Source organism: Patagioenas fasciata, chromosome 1, assembly GCF_037038585.1.
Source record: "Patagioenas fasciata isolate bPatFas1 chromosome 1, bPatFas1.hap1, whole genome shotgun sequence".
Taxonomy (NCBI): domain Eukaryota; kingdom Metazoa; phylum Chordata; class Aves; order Columbiformes; family Columbidae; genus Patagioenas; species Patagioenas fasciata.
Genome location: NC_092520.1, coordinates 110,083,951 through 110,101,342, shown reverse-complemented (window position 1 = coordinate 110,101,342; position 17,392 = coordinate 110,083,951). Strand labels below are relative to the sequence as shown.

Below are 17,392 nucleotides of genomic sequence, written 5' to 3'. Positions count from 1 at the left end.
TATAAACACACAGCAGTGGTGTAAAAATGAACATTTATTACAACTAAACCAATGTGACAGACAGAGGTCAAACAGTTTATTTGTCACAATCACAACAAAGCTTAATCCAGCCAAGCACATACAAGTGACAGTGTAAACTTTTAAAAACATGTTTAATACATATAAAATCGCTTCAGGTTTATTTAAATTGTCATTTTACTACTTCAATCTCACACACAGGGCTATTCTGCTACCACTTTAACCTCATCAATCCCTGCACATTGTGTGCTAGATATGGACACTGCTGCCTTTGAGTGCCCTGGGTTAAGAACAGTCTCTAGCAACCTGATACATTTAAATCCCAGAAAGGGCCTAAGGAACTGAATTTTAACACTGAGAGTTCAGGGGTTTCACCCTAACGCTGCCCCCAAAACTTGCAGACCCACCCTTGCCCCAGCTGGACCTTCTGCTGCCACAAGCATTTATACCAGGGATCTGAACTGGGAGGCTGGCAAGTGGCAACCTGGTCCTGGTGGGTTCAGTTTGAGCAACACCACACCAAGGCCCCAGCCAGCTCCCTAAATGCTTAGGTCAGCAGCAACACCAAAGCCCAGTTCTGAAAACATGGCACTGCTTACTTGAGTGAACAAGCCAAAACTCTGACTCCTAGAGCAAAGTCACTGGGGAAAGACGGGAGAACAGCCCCACCTTCTCAGGGGCAACACAGACACCCAGAACTCAGCTACTCCAAAAGCGGGGCACTATTTATCTCCTCAGCACTCAAAAGCACACACAAATCAGATTTCCTCAAGTCAAACAGGTTTAGTTTACCAAAGGTCTGCTACATGTGTCAAAATATTACTTGATACCACTTTACATGATTTGCAGTGAGTCTAGCATACAAATCTAATATTTAAAAGCTCTCACTGCAAATTAGTTGGTTTGACTGTACATCACGCAGAAGTTTCATAAGGGATGTGCCACATGTTCAAGGTGTAAGTCAAGAAAAGCAGTTAAAATGACACTGACAGTTACTATGTGTGAGTTGGTTTTCTTAAAGGTACCTACACACCCATTAAAGCATAACTATAAAACACCAATAAATACAAATTAATCTGTAGAGTCAGAAAATAATAAAAAGTCCCTTCTTTTAAAGCTCCTCCTTTCCCCATCTTCAAAAGTATCCAATTTTCAATATGCACCTCTCTATACAGTCAGGAAGCCTACCTCCTCGTGTTTATGTTCACAGAAAGCTAACATCAGACAAAAAATAGTTTCCTTATTTGGATTTTTATTTTTTAATATTTTGTTTTTTACTACATGCATTCCCTTTGTAGTATAGTAACTTGCACAGTTTTGCTCAAGGTAGCTACACTTAAATACACCTTCATTTCTAGTGAGTTGATCAGTTTGCAACTTTCTTGCAAAAAGCAATATCACCTTAACAGTATTTACCAGTTTGATATGCAGATCCTAACAGGATTCTTTGGTATAATGACAAATTCAGTAGTAAACAGGTACTTCCAATTTTGATGCATCAACTGAAATAAGCAGAATTATCAGAAGTGGTGACTAAAATGTAGATGAACAAAAGTCTTTGGTTGCATAAACACAATTTCTACACCATAACATTTTATATCTGGAGTGTTCCATGGAGTTTCTCTTCACTTAGATATGCTATGTCATGATGATACACTTATTTCCTGAAGTCAAGTCTGCTTATAAAAAACAGTACACTTATTGAAGGCAAATGCAATCTTCCTATAAATGCAGTGAAGGGAGACACTGAGTCAACTGAAATCTAATTCCCTTTCATTTATGATTTTTTAACTCTAGTTTCTTGTTCCCTTTTCAAAGGAGTATTTTTCTTGTAGGCCTGAATGAAGCAGCTTAGCAAAACAGTAATACTGACAAACAGCATCTTACACCATTAGCTAAACATTACAATGAAGGCAGTGAACATTTACAGTATGAAGCACTGAGATGTCATCAGCTGAAGTGACGATTTATGTCAATCCAATTTCTTCAAGTACACTACGAGGGGTCTCTGCTTCCTATGGAGGGAAAATGTGAGACAGTTGTAAATAGACCCTGTGCTTCTATCGAACAATACCATACATGAGTTAGTATGAAAGATGCTTAATTAAAAAAGAAAAGCTGAAAGACACGAACATACAAGAGTACTGCAGTTTGCAAACACGGTACTAGCCATCCTTCTCAAAGAGCTGTTAATTAGATTGTCATGGTTCACAGGAATAGCTGGTAGATTTTATTGCCCTTAAGCACAATAAAAATAAAGCAATTCAGATGTACCAGCAGGGAACAAATCACAACCCAGTAACAGAGATATGAATTGGGGAGGGCTGGGGAAGCATCTTGCAATGGAGTCAGTAATTTCTGTGGTAAATTGTTTCATGGGTCTCAATCTGTTAGGGAAGAATGAATAAATGGATGGAGCAACTGATGCAACTAAGATACAGTATCCCTTAAGCTCTTCTTATAAAGACGCTAGATATCTTTTTTTGAACACCAGTCCCATGCTTAGTTCATAAAACCAGCTTGAAGTACCTTGGTACACCTGGTGTCAATAAATTGACCCCTACAGAAGTGAAGAAATTGCCAGGATAGGAATTATATTATTCCACACCAGATGAAGTTTTAGGTTGATCCTAATCTTAAAAAGCTTTGTTAATATTCAGAGCAATCCCTTTAATACAAAATCCAAAGGGTTATCACCAGTTTTATATTAATTATTCTTATAGCATCTGAAAATAAACAGTAATTTAATTAGAAACTTTAGCCTGTCCTTTTCCATAATTATTAACAATACCATAGTAAACAAAAAGGGATACTGTGTCCTTAAGGAAACAAACTTTTAGTACACACCATAAGAATAAACTTACTTTAGCATCCTAAAACAAGACACGTCATGAAGCAGGAAAAAAAGCAGATAACAGTTAAGGCAGCAAGCAAATTTTTTCGACTGGTTGCTAAATATTTATTAAAAAAATTCTGTCAGTAAAATACATAAATGCCTTAAATACTGCAAATATCAGCAGAATATTGTCTCTATCAACACTATGTAACACATAATGATCAAGTTTACGAGGTGATTTAGTATTGAAGAAACAAACTGATATTTTAAAGGCGACTTCATTTGAAAGTATGTCAGTGCTTAGAACAGGCCACCTCAGAGCACTTGGAGATGGCTTCCAAAATACAGCAGCAAACAACAAATTGGAAAACAAAAAAAGGCAAGTTAAAAACAGAAACAAGATACTCTGTGTATTGAAGACACAGGTTTTTTTTCCCACTGGTGCAATATTTAATATTCTTTGAACTGCAGTGTCCTTGATAAAACCTGACAGGATGGCAGAATGAAAGATTTAAGTGTGTTTTAACACTAAATCCCCCCCACAAAAGAGACACTGATTGAATAAAAGGCTACATAGCATTTTTAATACAATCTGTCATATTATATTCCAATACTACTATGTTGAATTCATATTAGAGGACATGTGTCTCTCCTCTCCACTAACTTAAAGCATTTTACTCAAAAAGATCCTACATTCTTAATTACATCAACAGAATTCAGAGTATACTAACTGAATGTTAACTTCCCAAGCATTTCAGGATCTCAAAATTATTTGTCATAAAACAACTTTTCAGTTTTAAAGTGATTAGACAGCAGCGGACACTTACAGTTACTCAGTGGTGAAACAGGATATTTACAAAATTACCTGAAAAAAAGTTGCTCAATAGCTATGAAGAAACACAGTGCATTGCTGCTACTATCTTTAGAGCAGTTCAGTATTACTGTCTCCACTGCCAACTGAAAGTCATAGGTAATTTTCAGCAGGCATATACTTAAATAAGATCAGATTTATTCGAGTAAATCAAGGTCATTGGTTAACTATGATTTAAAGCAATGTATCTCAAGGACATTGGCTACTTCTCCACAGATACCTCCCCAGTAAAACTCCATAAGATTTTAATTTTTTAATACTACAGCAGTAACCTTGAGGCAGACATGCCCTCTTATGTGTACATCAAAACAGAGCACCTAAAGGCTAATGTGTTTTGCTAAAGAATAATTTAATCAACTCTGACTTTTAAGAAACAAATAGAATTAATTATATCATGTTTTGTTCACATTATTTGTTTCAGGAAGTGTCAAACACTTTATCCAATTGTTATGGAAAACATTCTGCAGTATCATATACTACCTGCAGCTCAGAATCACCCAAGGCAAATATGCAAATTTGAAATATATCAGAACACAGATGAGGAAAAAAAGTCATTCACATGAGACAAAAGTGCATGCAATACTTTATTTCAAACATGCCAGGAAAGCTAATTCATTACCTAGTCATTTAGAAGCAAGCAGCTGTATACAGATAACAAGAAAAACAGCATCTCATTACAGCTCAATGCACAGCATTTTAAGCCAACAGGCATGAAATAATGCAGGCTAAAGCAGCGTTAACCAGACATTTGAACACATTGTTAATGTCTTACAGAAAAAAGGCAAACTTGGAAATAGAAAACCACTCCTATGATCTTGTTTTCTAAGATTTCAGAATGCTGCAAATCCAATCCAAATCTTTTCTCTAATCCCCTAAATCTCCCATTTTTATGTCAGTTTAACATTTGAAAGGTAGTGCATTACCACATATATAGTGTACACAGAACTAGTTGTTTGTGGTTAATCTCAGTAACCACATCTTTTCTAATCACATTTAAATAATTTTCAAAACCAGCATTGATTTTAGATTACAAATTATTCTACTAGGCAAACAGACTGTAATACATGCCCTCTCACTCTGCCCACACCTTTTAAATGAATGGCACTCATATTCATCCTCCTGGCAGTTCTCTGATATACAAAGTAGTCTGCACTTAAAACTGAAAATGCCAATTGAAGGAGACATATTTCAAGTATGACGTTAATGGACTTAAAAATCTTCCCACCCCTAATACTTTGTAAAGTAATGAACTTGTTCTCTCCTTCAGTAGCAGCAATTCTTCAACTACTCACAAGAGCATTTTGAACATTTAAATACAAATGCTGTAACTTCAGATTCACATAAGTCATTCTCTTTGCCCTAATCAATTCTGCATTCCTCCACTTTATAAGGAAAGTGACACTGTGGTGCCAGTCTCAGAAAAGGATACTGGTATGCACATCTCTAATTAAGATGCAAGGTCTCTGTAGAATTGTGTGTAACATCTTTTAATACTTGTGTGTATACACATTTCATGTACTACCGCTCCTTCGCTAGTTTCTCTGTAAATATTAACTTCATCTACAGGTTTTAAGTGTATGTTTAAATACAACTATAACTTATTTGAAAGATAAACACAGGTCAAGTAGTGTTACAGTATAGGTGTTGCAGTATATAGATGTTTAGCTCAGAAATTTCTACAGAACTTAAGCATAAGACTTAAGCTTACACACAATAAAAAAGTTATACCATATGCCAACAAGCACAAGTTTTGCTGAAATGAGACATGTGAAGACAACACTGTAAAACAGAGGGGTAAGAAGAAAGTACAACAGCAGAGAATGGCTGTGGTATTCTATTAGATTCAAGATGACTGGATTCACCAAGCTGATGATAATGTTCTGTCATGAGTAAGTCACAGGTCTATCTCCTCTGAAATTCTGCATGCATGATGAATGAAGCCATTTAGTACACAGGGACATTAAAGTATTCATGACGTGGCTACAAAAGAAATGTACATATTCTTATACATAACAGAAAGGTGGACATATATACAAGAAAACAAAAAGATTACCTATTGTATCTCTGACATAAATAGGATATTGATACAGAAATACAATTTTGTATTTTTGACTACTCTAGACTTTGTGGGGAGGGAGAACCATTGTTTTGTTTTACCCCTTCTATACTTGCACACTGGGTCCAACAACAGACAGGACAACTTCACATGACTATTACTGTATTATGTAAGCTCAGTTTCCTCTCAGTGTTTGAAGCTGAGATATTGTTTGAGAGACGGACCACCCTATCCATTTGCTCCATTCAAGCCTCTTCAGCTGACATCAACTATTGGCTGCTGTCAAACAGGGCACTGGGCTAAGTGAACTTGGGACACCACCAACCACATCTGCTCTGATAAACACACACTGGTAACAGGCTTCTAGAACACTGTTGTAAGCAGCACCAGGCCAGGGTAGCACAGCCCTGGCATTGAGACAAAAATTCTTTCTATCAAAGAGTGCCTGTCTAAAAAATGGTAGGTATCCAAGACACCTCTCACAGCAGGCCAAGTTCTCTTTCATTTTCAGTTATGCCACTCAACTTAATACTCTTATATTATTATTAGCATGACTGTTGGCATACAATTTGTTGAAAGATGAGTTAGAAAGCAAGAAATACTTTTTTTTTTTTTTAATTCAGTTCCCTGAAGACAGATGAGGACATTCTTAATGGAGTAATAGCAATTTAGGAGCATCAGCCACACATATGTCCACTACACATCTTCTGGGAGGGAAAAAGAGAGAGAAAAAAAACTACACACACCACCACAACACAAAACCACACAAAACACCACACCAACAAAAAAAAAAAGCACAAACCACAACTCTGCGTATCAGTTACAATCTTTCACGATGTATCAATTAAAATCTTCAATCTATTTAAGTATACCACACCCCAAAATTACAGTAGTCTTACAAGATAACTGAGAAAGTTCCCCTGACTTCTAAACCTAAAAATTTGTTCTGTGCCATCTCAGTTTATTCACATGTTCGAGTTCGTATATTTAAAATTCCAATCTCCAACTACAGAAAAGCACAACAAAAATATCCAAGAAGCTTTACGGGATTTATACTGCTTTTCAGTGTCAGTAATCTGAACATTATTCTATGGTATTTAAAATTATTATGAATAAGCAAACTACAAATCCAGTCGTTCTCAAAATAACAGCACATTTGCAACTATCACTGAGCTATATAAGTTGTGTGAAGTCTGCTGTGATGTCTGGTAGAACTCAAAAGAATCTGGTATAGAACAGATAATTACAAATGTGAATTTTAACTCTTAAAACCTCTTTTATTGCTTAAGTCTAGTGTCAGCCTACACAAAAAGAAAATGCTGAGGCATATTCCTAACTGGAAAAGAAATTGTGTGATGTTAGGATACAGCACTAGCCCCAATAAGTAGGAGCTTTGACAAAAGAAAACAGTAACTCTGGAACTGCTGGAGCCTCCACAGACAAAAAATTCCCAGAGAGGTACTTGTGGAAAACTTGTGCTTTACTTACTCTGCTGGCTTGATATAGATTCATTAAGACAACGGAAAGGCATATTGTAAGTCTCAAATATCTAATTTTTACATTTAATGTTTTTGGTTTTCACCTGGAACATACATGCACACGTGACTGTGATTCTCCTTCTCCCTGGGAAAAAACAACTCACATCCTCAGCATTTCACCATTGGAAACCTGGAGCCAAAGTTGATGTCTTCATCAAAGTGCTTGTCAGATCTAACAGATTTCTCCTTAATTTTACAATAGCTCTCTGGGTAGAAATTAGGATGAGAATAGCTCATTTTCTAGCACTCTTACGAAACTGATTACCATTCACTGTTGCTGTGTTCAAAGATTATCCCAGGCTGCACACATTTTTTTGACCTGGAAGTGCTGACCATGGTCCCTTTTACACAACTGGTAAAAACAAATAAGGACATGGAACGTTCATTTCATGTTTATCCACTTGTTACCTTTCCATACTTTCCAAATCTCTACTCTCCCCTGTACTCCTGAGGTATTCCCTATCCTGTTCATATTTTCAGTGATTTACAACTTGAGGAATTACTTGTCTTTGTGAAAATCCTGGTACACAAAATTAGGTGATTGACTCAAATTACTGTTATGGGGCTTAGTGTCTCAACTTGACTTAAACTTATTAACTACTGATAAAGCAAGAAAGATTGTCAGATAACAACATAAACAAAGTGGTTATTTTGCTCCGGGCAGTTTTTTAGCTTACAGATATGTAAACAGCAGCTGCAACTAGACTAGCCATAAACTGGGATTTTAGAGGCCGATTTAAAGATTAAATGGAAGACAACAGAAACCAAGATCTGAAGTCCTGACACAGCAATATTGTAAGATGGAAAACACTCCAGTTTCAGTGAGATCTCTGTACCCCACTGAAGATGTCCAAGAGCACCATGCACTCAGAATCTGGCATTGTGGGCAGTCTGACAAACAACAGAAAAGAAAATAAAAGTTTTGACTAATTATTTGCCATCACAGAACTACAGTGTCTCACAAGCTGCAGCTATGATTTTTTTTTTTTTTTCTGTGCTCCCTGCCATGTTGTCTCCAGAGCAGTTAGGCTGCCAGTCTGAATACCAGAAAAGATAATTTGGGGTAAAGGATAGATGACAACTTCTACAATCAGGATCTAAACTCCCTCGCCTTCCTTTTGTGGGACTCAGCAGATAGCAGACAATGACAGCTGAGCCTGTGAAGCATATCCTTAAATAGCCACCTATCTGGATCTAATGAGTTTATAAATGAGTTGATCTAGCAGCTAAGGAAGAAGCAATGGTATCCTTGCAGCACAACATAATGGCAAGCTAAAAATGAAATACCACCTCTGAAAAACACCCACTTATTTAATAAATTCGGATGTAAGTTGTTTATCTGACTCTTAACACGTCTTAGATCCTAGTTTTGCCAAAGCAGTAATAGCTCTACAACAGAAGCTGCACATTGGGATTCCGTAATGCTTTTAAGTTACTAGAATCCATCTTTTTTCAAACTGACATTTGTGTTTACAACTCATTTTAAAAAGCTAATAATACTCTCTGAAATTTTCAGCCTGAGTTATTAGAGATTTTAAAATTAGAAAAATGGCAGAGTTTGAGTCAGTACTGTTTAGCTAGAGAACTATTTAGCTAGCCCAACCCAACTGACATTTTTCTCAGCCAACTTTTTCATGACCCAAACTAATTAAAAATCATAAACAAACTAAAATTAGAAGGGACTTCATCTAATCCAGTCCCCCAATCAGCAAACCTGTAATATTCCTGAGGGGTATTTAATCTGGTAGAGGCATCCAGTGATGGAAACTTTTTAATGCCCCCCAGGCAATCTACTTAAATGCTTCATTATCATCACTACTAGAAAATTTGCCTAACACCTACTTTGAAATTATTTTCTTGCTGCAATTTAAGATATTTTATGTCTGCAGTGGACAAGAAAAAAGCATGTTCCTCAGGCAAGAAAGAAACAATAAATTATTTATGCCTATACCAAACTGACTCAAGTTCAGTGTTTTGCAGTTCTGCCATTTTACTGACAACATCACACAATGACATAGACTTCATGAATACTTGGCACATGTTCTTTTTCAGGGAAAGGTTGCTTAGGTTTTTAACTGCTTTCCAATCAAAACCAGCACAAAGCCTGCAGAGGTAAGCCATGTTATACTACAGGCAAAAATTACAACCACTACCTTTTAATAAAGGTGTGGCTTTTTTTTTTCCCTTCAGCATCTAAAACCCCAAGCTAGAACAACTGACAAGATGCAGGACCATGAAGTACACTGCAGTTTGGGAACAATTCTACAGAAACACACTATGGGAAAAAGAGATAGGAAGGATGAGGGTTTCTGTTTAGAAACATGACGTTCTTACAGTAGTAAAAGATTACTATTTAACAAGCACTTCTTTAAGCAATGCTTCAGAAGCAATTACTTTTACACTCTACTTCTGAATCTTTATTAGGAAATATTTTTAATGAAAGGCTACTTTAGGTAATTGCTGCTGTTCACTTGCACTTTCAGGGATTTCAAAATAGTAGAGCATCTGTTTCCCAATCTTCGGTTAGCTAACATTTGGAAACTCACACTACATGGTTATTGGAAAAATTCTACTTTCAAAGGAGATCAAAGTGTTTTCTCAGAGAACCTAGAAACATCCATGAGGTCTTGAATATGTTCAAAGACAAATATTAACTATGATGTTGTTCAAAAACAAAATGATCCTATATCAATGCGGAGTTCAAGCCAAGATCTTGTCTGCAACTTCCTATACTGACAGGACAAAAAAAATAATCTTCAGGATTAGTGCAAATTAGTCAACATAATACTCAACTAGAGTCTGAAACAGTATCAGTACTCATCAGTCAGCAATACATCCTAGCATATGCACACACTTCAGTTCTAAAACATTGCCTCAACAGACCAGAGCAGAAGAGTATGACATAAGATCAGCAGTGGTCTGCCTGCCACCATCCCAAAAGCAGAAGTAAAAAACATCAGTGGAAACTTCATGTACTGTAGCTGGATAACAGTGGGTGCTTCCTGGTTGCTATTCTGATCTGCTGGATCAGAGGTGATAATCACTCTTGGAGGCAATGCTTTATACCTGCCAATCATTTGCTACACAGTAAACTAGGAAGAATCAACAGGCTAATCTTTAAGGGTAAGGATGTTTTTAAGCATCCACTGGAGGGTCCACTTCCCCACCATGGAAACACAAATGCTTTAAGCAAATATTGCTGCTGAATACTTTGTATTGAGAAGCTAGAGCCAAAATTACTACAAAATCACTAAGCTCTCTACCAGATAATCCCACAGTCTCTGTACATTTGGCAGTTTGTCAAACTATGCACATAAGGATTCATTAATGTTTTCTTCCATTTTCTTCCAGCACCGCACTGCAGCTACAGGTTTGCATTACTTATTCCCCTTTGCTTAAGGAACTTTTTTTTTTTTAACTGCAAGGCTGTATCTTTGAAGGGATGACCAGAACATACTGCTGTAACAAGCCATGTCACATCCAATATCATTCAGCTTCCATGGCAATGGCATTTAAACATTCCCCTTCCTTCCTGTTTCTGCAGCACTTTGCCACCTTATAAGTTGTTCGGACAAATGCTTGCAGGGCCAAGTTGTAAACACAGAAAAGCTGCTCATTTTATAAATGAGCAATTTAAATGGGATTAGCTTTAATGAATCTGAAATCATCCTAGAATGGCCAGCGAGGGGAAGGACAACTAAAAACTGCATAAGTCAATAGCGCTGCTGAAGCTCTTTACCACACTTTGACTCTAGACAACAGCAGGAGTGAAGTATAAAGACAGGTAAATTATAACTTACCTAACCGTGCTAGCCGACTTGGGGGCTCACAGCAGGCATGAGTTAAAACAAGAGACGTGGGAAACACTGGCCTATTAGAACACTTACATACACTGAGAATTGTTAAAAAAAAAGAGTAACTTAAGTTTCACTATTAGTTTTAGCAAAAGTCCTGCCTGCTATCAAAAGCAACTGCTTTTTACTTTCCTTTTCAATGCTACTGTTTTCCTCCTCCTGGCCCTTACCTCATGGTCCCCTACACATTCTTAGGTTTCAGCTAACAAGCTAGGACCCACAATTACAGGGCAAGTGGATCAACACAAGTGCCACCACAAAGGTGGCAACAGGAATAGACTACTTCTAAATATGTGGCTTATTACACTTGCCATACAACACACGTAGAACTCAACACCCTAATGTGCAAGCAAATTTCTCTGAAACAGCCCTCAAAAAAAAAACCAAACTCTACTCATTTACTGCTTGTTTATGCTTGACAGAGTAACACAGATTAAGTAACTTGAAGCTGTTCAACCTATTAACTAAATATTGGGCTAATCCAAGCACAAAACCTATATGAGTCAAACTCCTCCCCTTGCCCAAAGACAACCTTCTTAACCTCAGATGATCTTCATTACTACATACAAGCTGCAGTTCTTTCTGGCAGGCAAACTATCCCTATCTCTTATTAGGTGCAACCATCTATCTGTCCCTCTCCACTCACTCTAGCAGATGCCATCTCCATTTCTCCATATTCTATGGAGTCATGACAGCTATGTAAGTTAAGCTTTATACATAGCAACAATTCCTTCACTCTTTCCAGGGAACAATACCAGGCAGGAAGAAGCATCTCAGCGAATCTGATAATCCCACTGTTTAAATTAATGGGGACAAAGCACATTTCTTAACTAAAACTGTGCTTATACATAAAATTAATCAGGGACATACTGTAGACAAGTAAACTGGAGTCACACAGAATTCTCTAAGCCTGAGATCACATGTTCCAGAACTGATCTTTCTTAGCCACCTAAGACAATTAAAAAAAAAAAAAAAAAAAACATTAAGACTCCCTAAGTAAAAGCTCTATGCTTACCATAGGTCCCCATACAATATAAATACTTTTTAAAGCGTTAATCACAAGGAAACTTTTACAGTCACAGTATTAATACTAACTGCACCACAAGAATCACACTCCTTCGTACATGAACTTATTATCATAGAGAGAAAAAGCAATAAATATCGGGAAAAAAATGGAAAAAAATCAAGCTTGAGCATTCAGATTTTTCTTGCAGTTTTAGAATTTGTTCTTTGAGTTTGGGCATATTCTGTTTTGAACAAAAGACCGGTTGGTTGACCTAACTCTACAGGTCTAATGCATAAGCAAGTTATTAGCTACTCCCCACTCCCCAAAGATCAACACCTGTATCGTATGCTAGGTAACTTCTAAATCATAGAACTACCCATACACCAACAGTGAGCTTGAGTTTTGAACAAGTTAAAAAAATATTTTTGCCTATTATAATAATTTTCTTTTGTCTGGAGACCAAATCTTGATACTTACAAAACTACATATGAAGTTAGATGTATTACTGCAGTTCCACATTACAAAAGCCAATTTGTTTACTGAACTACTTGTTTATACAGATATCAAATAAGCAGCAAACTAATTAAGTTTCCTCCAGCAAATCATTTTGATGTGTGTTTTAAACTTGCCTTACGTAAAATAAAATCTTACCTTTATTAGTAGGACTGCCACAACGTATTCCACTTATGCTTTGGACAAAAATATGTTGCAATGCACTATATATGCAAATAAGCTTTGTTCTATCATGCAGCATCCGGCACTTGATATACAGTCAATTGCAGCAGCACCCAGTCTTTTTAGGGCCCATTTTCTTTGCACAGCAGATGTAAACAGCTCATTTTCCAGTAAATACACAATTACAGAGGTTTATTGTAAGTAAACAAAGCCAAACATCTGTGTAGTTATTAGTTTTGGTATCCATTTCTCTAACTTGCATTATCCCACTTAATTATCAGCACCAAAGAAAGCCAGTAGAAGTCAGTCACTTCAAGTTGATGCAGTTAGTACAAAAAAAAGGAAAATAACAGGGATCACTCAAAGCACTCTTCAAAGACCATCATGCAAGTGTTGCAGAAAGTTAAGCCCATCACCCATTTTCTGTTTACCCTTGCAAGGACTTAATTAGACGTGCAGCAGTCTTTCCATAGCACCCATTTAATCCATGCCACCAAAATGGTTAACTTGGTATTTACCAATCATTTAGATGGGGGTCAAAAGGGCTAATGCCTTAGATTGCTCTTAATCATAAGATATCCTCAGACAAACCTCCCCAGTCTTCGTTCTGGCTCTACAAACACAAAATCAAGCAGCAGTGAAAATGTAATACCAACTACTTAATTGAAGAAAAAACACAAAACACCCCCAACACTCAGCCCAACATTTACACCTTATTTACATTTAAAACAAAAGTTACGAAATATTCAAAACCATATACAAAAGTAATGTGTTTCAGCTATTATTACTTAGGTTAACGCAATTTTATTAGGTCCTACCAAAAGTCCAGTGTTAAGAAAGTAAACAACAGAAATGCATCAGTAAAAAAACTCTGTTCAAAAACTCCAAGCAGATGGATTAAAAGAACCTTATAAGCTTATTTTTCATGTCTTAACAAGATAAAGGATATTAGTACCTTAAAAGAGTAAGTGCTAGAGAATTGCTCAGAAAGCTTCACCTGTGCTTGAACAAATATTAATTCAAAGGGTGTTTTTTTTAAGAGAACTTAAGATCATTTATTCATTATTACAATAGATTGTATGTGTAATATAATAGGATGCTACCCAATTTACATATATATATAAAATTTGGTGACAGTCTTATTACTTATTACACAGTCTTATTAATAACACTGATATTAAAGCATGATTTGTTTCACAAAGGAAAATAATTGTTTCATTCCACTTATCTACCTACCATCCCTGGAGTATTTTATACATTAAGTCAAGAGCTATGTACTAATATTTACTATTAAGTCATTGTTACTCGCTGAGCTGTATGTGATAAGCCAGTCATTTTCAGGTAGTAAGGCTTTAATACATCTGTTAATCAAACATACTTAGATTTCTTAAAGAATTGTGACGATTACGTCTTCTCAGACTTTTTGCCTTTTTAAAATCAAATTTTTAGATGAAAATTTAAAATATATATACACACTTTTCATGCATCTTGATATCCATCACCACAACTTCTTCTGTTGCTAGACAGCTTGGCAACAAAAAACATAGTTTCTCCCTTAAAAATAATAAATAAAAGCCCCCAAACCGATTACAGCAATGGACCTGACATCTGTACAACACACAGATAAGACCACAAAGAAATGAGAATCTAAAAACCAAACACAATGGGATGCCTCCTGAAGGCATTCATATTTTTTACACCTACTGCTCTGATCTTCACAGGTAGTGAGGATTTCAGGAAAAGGTAGCAGCACTGCAACATGACACATCTCAGACAATTTTCAGACACCACAGTAAAAATGGAATTTTCTCCACACTATCTCAAGGTTCAGACATCAACATTGCTCTTTTCAGCATTCTGCCAGATTCATGGAACATGTTCCATTAAAATACAGATTAATGTGCTCATTCAGGAAGAGCACCTAATTCTGAAGATACTCCTTACTGTCAAGCAGTCCTCTGCAGTTGTTCATTGAATTTACTGTGTTTATTGACCAAAAGCATGAAACTAAGTGCCTGACAACTTCAGCACTGCTGCGTTTGCCATAGCTTTCACAGTATTGCCCTGATGCAGTACTTCTACAGATGGCAACAGAAGAGTATCTCTGGAGAAACATCTATCAGTTCAGTGTACAGATAATAAATATATTCTTTATAGAATTATGGTCTATGAGGAGTTCAGTGTACTGTTAATATACTCTCAACAGTTCTACAAGGATTGCTTATAGCAATGAATGATCAACTTCACAGACAGTTTTGCAAGGTGGCTGTTGTTGATTAGTATTGGAAGTCACATCAGAGAAGGTACTGACAGCAAGGACTTCACTTACACTGATTTTTCTTACTTATAACTGAAACTTACTAATGTTTCAATTTCCAAAACTGACTGAATGCATACTTAATACTTACATGAAATACTCCTTCCTCACAACTTGTCTATTCTTAAGAACTTCTAATAAGTATTTTGATTTCTCCAATAGAGTAAGATTACTTGCATCTTACATGCATACACACTAGATAAAACACTCGGGGAGAAAAAGGAGAATATTATGGAGACAGATTTACTAAAATGGTATTTTAAAGGTCTGCACAAAAGCTGCTCAGGTGGAAAGTAGACTGCTTTTTATTATTTCCAGTTCATAAAGATGAAGACAGAGATCTGACAACATGATTCTGGAAAGACAACTCGGTCTCTAAAGCATTTAGAAATCACAGCCTGCAAAACTATGATAAATCCTAAGCATCATAACACATCCAGAAAAGAAACTTCACAAAGAACATAAGACACTGAACTGAATTTTTCTAAAGAAGAACACAAAGCATACACAAAGAACAGATGCTAGCATGACAAGGCTCAGGACTTTAACTGACATGTTTGGAAATAGACACTTGCACATTTCCACATAATCAAACACTTCATAACTTCAGTATCTCCTTGGTCTCCAACCTGTGAACTCCGAATTTAAGAATCAATGTAGTTTTTATAACCCATATCATAACTGAACAACAAATAAGTAAACTTTCCTAAGACAGGTGCAAATGAATTCTTCCAAAGTGAAGCATATTATATACACAATGCTACAGAGCACCACTGTAGTCAAGCACTTATACACAGCCTACTTCATTCAAAAATAATGACCTTCTGTTCAACTGATGTGGGAAAACACACACAAGAGCAACTGATCTCCTCACTTAGGCCCAATATACTTTTATCTTGGTTTTGAGTAATAGGTTTTGTGATAAATTATGCCAGTCTTTACGAACAAGCAATTCAACTTTTTATTTTACAAAAGTGTGGGCTACCAAAACAGTACCACAACTTACTGTTTCTTCTATGAGGTGGAGGGATTTGTATCTATTTCCTAATCCTTCAACAATGAAATAACATCCTTTTATCATTCATGGTAATTCTCATAGGTCCCCATACATATTTTCTAAAAATGTAATTACGGATCATTATCTGTGTCTAAAAATCAAGCACCTATGCATCTTAAGAACTGCAGTCCTACACTGGCCAAGCAAGCTGACTATCTGAAACTGAGCCAGAAGTTACGGATGAAGAACAGACTGCAATCAAGGCAGTCAGATGTCCATTATAATAAAGATTTCATTATTCATTCTTATTTCACATTGAGAGGAATACAGGTATAGTTGAGGCAAATAATGTCACCGCTGGCTTAGGAAGCCAGTCTATTTCAGTACTCTATATTTAAGAGCTAACATTAAGTGAAGACTGAATTAATTGCCGTAATTATGGTAAGTTTCTCAGCAGACTTGTAAGAAACAGGTACTTACAAATGCTTCTTCCTAAACCAGACAAAAGTCTTATACTCCTACCCACTCCAGGCTTAAGCACCAGGGATTTTCTTTTCTCATTGCAAATGCTAACATTCCTTTATTTTGTCATATCTCAAGGACAGCCTAATACCTTCTCTCCACTATTAGGCACACCTTCAAACCTGCAGTTCCCAATTAGCACATTTCATCTCCAAGAAGAAAATTCTCATGGCATATGTAGGAAATTCACCAAATTCTTTTCCAAAGATGTTCATTCTAAAATGAAAAGCTTTCATCTACATAACAACGCTAAGCAACTAGCACAAGTCAGCTGATGTTCACAACTTAAGCACCCTTCTGGATATAGGATGAGGTGAGGGCTTGAAACAGTGAAGGAAATACAGTTAACTGATAACATGTCTTATTTTTCATGTGGAAGGACTAGTAGATACTACCCAAGACTAGACTGCAAGAGCCTAAGAAAAAACACTCACATAGCTTTTAGAGTTTTGATCATTACTATAATAAAATGGAGACAGAAATAAACAACTCTGATTTGTCAATAGATCCAATGGCCATTTTATTGAGATACCGCTTTCAAAAATATACATTTTTAAAAAATATTTTAGACATTCTGCAATCAACTACTAAAAGAATACATAGCCTACAAAAGAATAGTGGTGGACAAAACGGGGATAATTTCTGAAATACTTTCATAAAACCTACAAAGGATGAATGACAAAAAGAATTTCCACTCCTAGT

The 17,392-nt window shown here is 36.3% G+C and overlaps 1 protein-coding gene across 4 annotated transcripts in view; it reads right to left on the bottom strand.

The window, feature by feature from the left end:
* Positions 1-16: 16 nt before the first annotated feature.
* Positions 17-17,392, bottom strand: part of AP1S2 (adaptor related protein complex 1 subunit sigma 2) — a 30,943-nt gene continuing 13,567 nt past the window's right edge. Inside the window, exons 5-7 of one of the 4 annotated variants that reach the window (XR_010652908.2) lie at positions 13,373-13,467; positions 2,883-5,705; positions 17-2,033 (exon numbers count right to left, since the gene is read on the bottom strand). Coding sequence is in view for 1 of the 4 variants with exons in the window: in XM_065857374.2 (XP_065713446.1) it covers positions 1,986-2,033 (48 nt within the window). In the remaining 3 variants the exon portion in view is untranslated. The remainder of the gene's footprint in view (positions 2,034-2,882; positions 5,706-13,372; positions 13,468-17,392) is intronic. The other 3 variants (XR_010652906.2, XR_010652909.2, XM_065857374.2) reach the window with 3 other exon arrangements.